This window comes from Sander lucioperca, chromosome 8 (assembly GCF_008315115.2).
Source record: "Sander lucioperca isolate FBNREF2018 chromosome 8, SLUC_FBN_1.2, whole genome shotgun sequence".
Taxonomy (NCBI): Eukaryota; Metazoa; Chordata; class Actinopteri; order Perciformes; family Percidae; genus Sander; species Sander lucioperca.
The window spans coordinates 20,504,523-20,513,194 of record NC_050180.1 but is presented as its reverse complement, the minus strand read 5'-3'; the positions used below and the strand labels follow the sequence as shown (position 1 = coordinate 20,513,194).

At 35.5% G+C, this 8,672-nt stretch overlaps 2 protein-coding genes across 4 annotated transcripts in view; one reads left to right on the top strand and one right to left on the bottom strand.

Annotated features, from left to right (window-relative positions):
* Positions 1 to 367: 367 nt before the first annotated feature.
* cldn10b (claudin 10b) lies at positions 368 to 3,049 on the bottom strand. Of its 2 annotated transcripts, XM_031318601.2 has the most exons (5): positions 2,537 to 3,049; positions 1,686 to 1,847; positions 1,520 to 1,601; positions 1,322 to 1,426; positions 368 to 1,200 (listed from the first exon to the last, which is right to left on the bottom strand). In XM_031318601.2, the coding sequence occupies exons 1-5, from the start codon at positions 2,754 to 2,756 to the stop codon at positions 1,044 to 1,046; spliced, it is 726 nt and encodes a 241-aa protein (XP_031174461.1). In that variant the 5' UTR covers positions 2,757 to 3,049; the 3' UTR covers positions 368 to 1,043. The 2 variants fall into 2 exon arrangements, with proteins under 2 accessions (XP_031174461.1, XP_031175131.1); XM_031319271.2 differs by lacking the exon at positions 1,686 to 1,847.
* Positions 3,050 to 7,320: 4,271 nt separating this feature from the next.
* The window catches only part of LOC116047696 (multidrug resistance-associated protein 4-like), a 40,879-nt gene continuing 39,527 nt past the window's right edge, over positions 7,321 to 8,672 (top strand). Inside the window, exons 1-2 of one of the 2 annotated variants that reach the window (XM_031296630.2) lie at positions 7,321 to 7,597; positions 8,315 to 8,425. In XM_031296630.2, coding sequence (XP_031152490.1) covers positions 7,524 to 7,597; positions 8,315 to 8,425 — 185 coding nt within the window. In that variant the 5' untranslated portion in view covers positions 7,321 to 7,523. The remainder of the gene's footprint in view (positions 7,598 to 8,314; positions 8,426 to 8,672) is intronic. The other variant, XM_031296638.2, reaches the window with a different exon arrangement.

Here is an 8,672-nt window from a genome sequence, read left to right as displayed (position 1 = left end):
TGTTGATGAGGGCTATATACAATTGTGTGAGATGTTTACTGTAAACTTTCTGGAGTGTGACACCCACTTGAAAGCATTCAAACCAATTCTAGCTACTTTTTCAAGTGTACATCTTTTTGCAGCCCATGGTATGTATGTTTAATATGAATTTACATTGTAAAAGCCCACGCTTGTAACAACCTTGAAATGTTGTATTACTTTTGTCCATCACACTAATATAATATTAGGATAAAATGGGTTAATGTCACTAATCTTCTTAAAGAACATAACACAAAGTGCAAAACTGCTGCCCTCTTCAGACCTGCTGTAATCACTGACGAAATAACACTTTATAGTCAGCTGAAACTATTTTTAACCATTATTTATTTCTACTCATACCGTACACTCTTCTAAATAACAGAGCCTTCTCATCATTCACCACACATGTCAATCAGACAATGATAAGATGCAGTCCTTTTCTGATCTTCTTGAAGTTAGCTTACTACAAAATCATAATTAATGGTTATGCCATGGAAAACAAAAGAATCTGTGTTTGAAAGTTTGAAATATTGTCATCACAGATTAACAACATGTACAGGTTAGTTACAGTTAAATATTCAATCAACAAAGGAAATGTCTTACAAAATATTACACACTTAATTGCCACATACATTAAAAAAAAGGACAATTATGTAAAAATGAGATCAGAAAGGCCCATTTTGGACAAAATGTTTTTGATTGAGCTGTTTAATCATAATACATACATAATCTGAGCATTCAGTGCACAGTAATATGTAGAACTGCCAAATACAGAAGTTGTCTGCTGTATAGAAAATAGAAATCCCCCAACATTAGAGAGTAAACTGCATCACACAACTTTAAATTCAAATCCCTGGAAAAAAAAAAAAACATTTAAATATTCCAAACTAGATTCTTGGTGAGCCACGGATTAATATCAGGAAATGCTGCTCCTGTTAGACAAAACCACCAACTTTCATACAGTGTGCTGTATCTTTTAAGACTCACCAGTGGCTTTGGCTAATAGTGTTTTATATTCACATACCTCACACATACACATTCTTATCAAAGTGCTGAATCCTGGAGGAGTTGCTGCAGTCAGGAGGTGGCCTCTGGTTTACAGACTGTGCCTGCCCTCTTGGGCGGGAGGAGATATGAGAATGTGAGACAGCACCTTTGTAGATATAGTTTGCTCGACTGTGGCTGTAAAGAAACAGAACACAGACTCATCCTCATTAATCAAACACATATATGGCTCAACATAATTGATTCATAAATGTATCCTCTGTATAATGTAAACATAGTATGTGTTACTCAAACTAACCTTTTGGTAAAAGAACCTGTAATGGAGAAGCAGAGCACGCTGCCTCCGAGGATACAGAGGATAGAACCTGCCCAGCCGATAAAAAGCGCAGCTCCCAGTTCATACCTACAGACAACGACCAATAACCAACTTAATGATATTTTTCTTAATTGGTTGAGTTAAATTCAAACACTGGCTGTACAGTCAGATGGTTCTTACTTCTGGTCATAAAACATTGGGTCAAAAAACTCTGTTGTTATCCGGTGTGCATAGAGGGAGCATGATGAAAGTGAGCAGAGGCCTGAGAACAACAAGAAAAATAGGGAATCGTATTAGATCACATAGATATTTACAGATATCATACAAACAATTTCACTATACTTACCACTAAGAAGGAAAATTACACCTGCAAAGCAGGCAATACTGGCTTTGTTTTTGTCAGTTCCTCCAAGTTTGGTGCATTTCATTCCAACAAGGGCAAATATAGAACCAAAAAAACCCAGACAGACGGCTGCAATCATCAATCCCCTGCATGCTTGAATGTAGCCTGCAAACATAGATAGAGGTCAACTTATATACAATCAAAAGTGTGTTACTTTGAGTGGCTCCATTCTATGGTTTTGCATTCCCTGTACTCACATCTGCACATCGCAAGGTCATTGGGCAAGTGACTACTTTACACATTAAGCAACAAATGCAATTTGTCATGAATAATTCTAATTGTTTTCAGCCACTTTTTTGGTAGTGCGGAGAGTGACTTGGTATGAAATGTCCTATTCAGATGTGATTTTGAGGCAAATATTACCTTGGAAGTTAACCTCTGAAACTAATCAGCCGTGGGAGAAACCGCCTGAGGTTCCCAGTAAATTTCCTTTATAGCTTTCAAGCTCAGAGAACAAAGGCTAAACATTGACATATTTGGAGGTAAATGAGTTGGTTCTTTAAGACTTGCATTAGGTGTTAGGATTTCTATTAATCCTGAGTATCATCTTGAATATATATATATATATATATATATATATATATATATATATATATATATATAAAAAAAACTTAGACGGAGAAAGACCTAAGGTTGAGCACTTGCAATTGGAATCTGAGGATGAATCAACACTTGAAAAATTACAACAAGCATTTAAGGCTTTACACACACTCTTTGACGGAAAAACAAACAGAAAACTCCATAAATCCAAGAACCAAACCAAGAATTCAATGAGAAGGGAAAAACAAGCTGACCATTCAATGCAAGCAACGAGGGAAAGTCTTTGCAGTTAGAGACTCCAGTTGAATCAATGACACAGGTCTTCCAAAGATTAGAATAGAATGTAGCTGTGGTGATGACTGTTCCATCATTTGAAGATACCTCCCAGTATTCCATCGGCAAGGTGGAAGACACCAGCACCCATCCCGAAGTGCTTAATAAAAAGGCCAAGATCTCCTGAGACATGCTGCTCATTCTGCAAAGAGGACTCCTCCACACTGTGTGACGGCCAATTAAGTTTGTGAGACCTGGAATTGATAATGGTTCCCTGGCTAGTAAGGCTTGTTGAAAATGTAGCTATGTTCTGCACTATGTACTAAGTTCAATGGATAGGCTGCAATTGATAGTTAATGTGTTGTGGACTGTTTTATTCTGTAGGGAGGAGTTTGGCCCTAAATATCAACAAGGGGCCAATGGTCTATTATCGCTCCTTCCAACCCCTCATCCAGTACACGTCACTGTGACTCACAGTCATAGATTGTGGGGATTGAAAGTTATGAATGTTGAAAGTATCATGATGACATCAGTAACGCCATTCAAAATTAAAGCAAATGTAGGCATGCAAGATTAATTCTTTGCTATGTGTGTGTACATATTTTGAATGGGCCTATCACTGTGATGGGCATGAAGTCCAATACTCAAATTACTAAGTAAAAGTAATGATACCATTATGGAAAAATACTTTGTTAAAAACAGAATGTTTGCAGTAAAATGTTTACTGAAGTAAAAGTAAATGCACTTAGGTATCAAACATATAGTATTCATTCTGAGGTGTGTTACATTATTAATGTATTAACCTGTAAAATGTGTCAGCGGTCAAACCATTCCTACTTCACGGTAAGGTTAAACTAACAATGCATCATACATTATTTTATGGATGTACAGTATGAGCCAATGATAAATTGTAAGGTGTTCCTGCTAATTTGTCCATTCACACCACACACAAATTACGTATAAGGGGAACCAGCACCTGACAGCCTCAACAAAAACAACAACATTAAGCTTCACAAAAGTCTCTATTATTTTACATATTACATTCATTACATACTTATTTTCACATAATCATCACTCATCTTTGGATTTATTTATTAAAAGAGTTTAAAAAATAACAGTCTAGAGAAACCACAGTCACATTTAAGATAGGAAACAGCAGTGAATGTGTCACCTTCTACCTTTCACCTTGCACTAACAAGAGTGCAGTAACTTCCTCAAAGACCTAAAATAGCAGGATTTAGATAACTTATTAACAGCTTGTCACTTACTTTGATCTGACAGCATGCGAAGGAAACAAATATGCTGTTACATTGCAGAGAAATGTGTTGATACATTTAGAAAAGGACAACTAAAAATATAAGTGAGATGTCACATATAAAAAGCAAACAATAAGGGAAAACTCACCCAAATAAATATTTCATTAAGCTTTTCTAATGTGAAATAGTGCCCCATCTGGTGGATATACATACTAATGTTTCTGCAAACACACTTCTGCCACCAACAGATGGAGCTGGGAATCTCAAACCACTCTGCAATTGTTAGTTAAAAAGAAAAGTATATAAAAATATATATATATATATATATATATATATATATATATATATATATATATATATATATAACTACATATACCTGAATTAATTAGTACAACTAATTATGGACAATAAGAGCAAAATGTCTTCAATATCAAGTAAATGATGCAATACAATACATAAAATATGGGTTAAAAGGGTTGGCAAATGCTTTTTATGCTTTGAATTGAATGGTGTCTAATTGTTGGTGTTTTATTTTTGCTATAAATCTGAAATAAACATTTTTTAAGGTAACAAGTCATTTGTGATTATAGCAGCAATGACCATAGTAAAAGATAATAATAATATTTCATTATGGAAACAGGTATAACTTAAGAGTTTTTATTTAAAAAGAAAAATAAATAGGCATGTGAGTGAAAAGTAAGACAATCTGAAACCCAAGATGAAAATGTTGGTCATTTTTAAAACAAAGATAATGTGATTCTTTCACTGACAAATTGACAGAACGCTGTCAGACTGTATCCTCTATAAAAGACACTTTATGATGAACCTAAAATAAAGATTTATTTGCAAAACACATCACTGAACAATTCCGTCTTTCATAACATTTTACTTCCCAGTAAACTTCAATAGCAATTTCAAAGACTACTTTATGTAATAAACAAATTGCAAAAGTGGTAATGGCCCTATAGGAACAAATGTTTGAGTATCTACTGCACCTTAAAATATATGTAAAAATATGCACTGAATGTATTCTGCTAAGTTTGAGTTTTGATAGAAGTTTGACAACATCTTAAAAATTATTGATACATGCTTGTAAAACCAATGTGATACATCTGTTTCTGTGGTGAAGAATATTTAGGTTACACTATTATTACACATTAGAAATATTTCATAAAGCACCTCCACAGTCCCTACATACAATACCTTGCTGTAGGTCTTAGGCTATGGTCACACACTAGATGTGTTTCCAACCACTATATTGGGAGAGACAAATGCGACATGCAACAGTGTGAGAACAGACAGATACTGTTATGTGGTCACTGTGAAACTCAGACCCTTTTAGCTTACCTTCCAGCTGAAGGATATGTATGCAGTGCAGAGCTCCAAGGGCATTTCCAGCACAGTTGTTCCACAGACCCTGGAGCATCCAGGTTGCTGTGATGACTAGGAATGCACGGCTGATGGCCCTCCATTCATTGGACACTGTGGCACCAATAGTGGCACCCAGCCCTGCCAGGTCGCTGAGAAAAGCTAGATTCTGCAAGCATGACTATTTGGAGTTTTAAGACAGTCTTTTAGCACATTCGTGAAAATTAGAAGAAATATACTGCCCTATGCAGGCAAATTATACTGTGGACATGTGTTTCACTGAGATGATTTACAGACAGGACATCTTGTCTGTGTCTCTAGTGACGAGGGATGGACACAGGTGTCTGACAGTAAAATAGTAGGAAGGAAGCATGAGCTGGCAGTTAGTCATTCAAATTTGGCAAGCAGTATTTGAAAGGCAATACAATATTGAAATATCATACAAACAGGGGTGACCTCTAGCTCAACCAGTAAGAGCGTTCGCCCTATGTTGGCTAAGTCCTGCAGCGGCGTAGGGTTCGAATTTGAACTGCTGCCCTTTGCTACGTCTTATCCCCCATCTCTCTCCCCCTTTCATGTCTATCCACTTTCAAATAAAGGGAAAAGCCCCCAAAAAAATTATCTTTAAAAAAAAAAAAAAAATCATACAAACAAATAAATAAGGAGTAATCAGCAAACCTCAAAATAAGAAGCAATGTGACAAAGTCCAGTTACTGGTCCATCTAGGACACATCATTAGCAACTGAATGACTGTCAACTAATGATTGTCATTTTCAAAAGAGAAGGCGGCATCAGAACTTTATCAGCTGTAATGTGGACCTCAATTGAGTTATACAGGAAATCATTAGGAAAACTAAGACATGCCAGAAAGATTACAAATCTTGCAATTGTTGACTTGTTAGTATTATTTTAAATAATTTTTTTTTCTGTTACAGAATGGGAAAAATACAAACCAAAAATATATCCATGTTTGCGTAACACTGAAGATGTACAAATGTATTAGAGCTGCATTTGGAGTATGTGGAATTTTTTTTTAGAATAAATACACATCTTTATTGGTAGAAAATCAAGCAGAAGTGGATTTCAGAGCATTTTACAGAAAATGGTGTTAAACAGTGTTTGTAACAGGGGAAAAGGTCAAATATAAATATAACAGCCAATATCAACTTTTCTACACAAACACTGGTATACAATTCAAGAAGAAAGGTAAATAAAAACCTTGTGAAGTTTAAACAACTTTCCATTGGCTTATTCAATTATAGATGAAACTATATCTTATAACTAATAGTTTGAAATAGATACAGTAATCAGTATATCAGAAAGGTTTGGAACATTTTGATTTATACTAATTGAATTGATCGGGTAAAATTGAGAGCAAGAATTCATATTCTATTAATCCAAATAATAAATTTTCATACATTTACAGTTAATTGTTTGTTTCTTCATACTCGAGTATGAAGAAACAAACAATTAACTGTTCAAATCTGCAACTTAATAAATCTAACTGAGACTAAACAGTGGTTGTGTGTGAAATGAATACAATATACAATAACTAGAGCAATGTGTAAAATAAATATGGATTTTTTTAACTTTATTTCAAAAAAGTAGTTTACAAAACAGTCATTGCAATACGTAAACAAATAAAATACAAAAATATATACAAATAATAAAATATAAAAGTAAAAATGATGGACAAATGTACATAAGCACAATAAACAAGTAGTGAGTGCATCACCCACTTTGTCACATGATGTAAATGTAACTTAGTACATTTACACAAGTACTGTAAAGCACAATTATGTACACATTTCTGCTACTTTATACTTGTACTCCATTTCAGAGGGAAATATGTGTACAGTCTGCCTTATATATATATATATATATATATATATATATATATATATATATATATATATATATATATATATATATACCACTATAAGGTCATATTCTGCATGGGTAGTTTGGTTGCTGATACAATGTGGATGATATTACTTTTACTGCAGTACATTTGTGTAGTCTACATAATTGTTCTTTGGGTAAGAACAGAGCTCATGACATGAACGTAAATTTGGGAAGTGATTGAGTCCACCGTCAGCCAATCCCCAGGCGGTGGGCGGGGTTAAGCAGCGCCGCGCTCACCTGACAGCACGGCTTTGCGTCCTGTAGTAATCCTGCCCTCAATGTCTGTACAGTAGGTGTGATATTGACAGACATTGGACTTTACAGCAGCTGTGCAGTCAGAGTTTTCCTCCATTGAGTCTTTTGTCGATAGCTCCCTGCCACATAGACTGCAGAGAAAGTCCTCAGGTTGCTTTTACTTTTTGGGTGGGGTGGGGGGGGCATGGAACCACTGTGGAAGGAGGCGAAGGATAATCCGTCGGCTTCAGCTAATCTTCTCTCCAAGATTTTCTTCTGGTAAGAAAAGCGGCCTGTAGTGACAGCCGTGTTTGACATTAATTGAATGGAGAGCTCTCCTGTGTGACAGTTTGTGGCCACTCAAAAGACAGTGTGTCCCCCTGGATGTGATAGCAGGCAGCTGCTGAGCATCCGCCCATGCTTAAACATAAACAACACTGTTCCCACACGGAGGAGAGAAGTCAGGCTCCTCGGTAGCTAAACGTTTATTCCTGAAGTCTGAAATCCCAACAGGCAGACTCATGCAGAGGAATTGTAGAGTAGCATGGAGCATGAAAAAGTGGGCTATTATTGTTTATAGTTAAGTAAAAGTACTATAATAACTTAATTCGTGTGGCTGCCACACACTGTGGCACTTTTCTTGGCAGTTAGAAAGACAAAGTGCTAAAGTGAAAAGTAAGTAAGTAAGTAAAAAGACAGTATTAGGCCTAAACCTATAAATTATAAAGTAAACAAGTTTTGGAAGTGTGCTACAGTTGCATAAATAAACAGATTATTCTGAAGAATGGACCATTTTTTGTTAGTATACGTTAACAAAACATGGTACATGTGGACTACTTCTATAATGCACAGTAGCATTAATGTCTTCTGGTGAAAGCCTTGTATCTCTTTTATTTTTACGCTTTCTCATTATGCCAAACTAGGTTTTCATAGTTTCTTTGAACACTAATAATTATTTTCAACTATTGAACATACTTTGATGTACTTTCTCTCTAGTTGGCTGAATCCCTTGTTCAGTATCGGGTACAAGAGGAAGTTGGAGGAAGATGACATGTATAAAGTTCTCCCAGAAGATGCATCAGATAGACTCGGAGAGGAGCTACAATGGTAAGACATTGAATAAAGTCTTTTATCAATTTAGTTCAATGCTCATTTCCCTCTATCATTGTGTTGGTGGAATTCAGAGCATTTTACAGTAAATGGTGTTAAACAGTGTTTGTTACAGGGGGAAGGGTCAAATATAAATATAACAGTGAGTAAAAAATCAATTTGTCTATACAAATACAGGTATAAAATACAAGAAAAAAGGCAAATGAAAAGGAGGAATCAATGTTCATTTCCCTCTATCATTGTG

What these genes read in the sequence shown, in the direction of transcription:
- cldn10b (XM_031318601.2), bottom strand. Translation starts at nt 2,756, where the DNA reads ATGAGCAGCATGTCTCAGGAGATCTTGGCCTTTTTATTAAGCACTTCG. An exon ending in CTCGTTGCTTGCATTGAATG is followed by an intron (nt 1,848 to 2,536) that starts GTCAGCTTGTTT and finishes CTATGTTTGCAG; the next exon opens with GCTACATTCAAGCATGCAGG. An exon ending in ACAGGTTCTTTTACCAAAAG is followed by an intron (nt 1,201 to 1,321) that starts GTTAGTTTGAGT and finishes GTTTCTTTACAG; the next exon opens with CCACAGTCGAGCAAACTATA.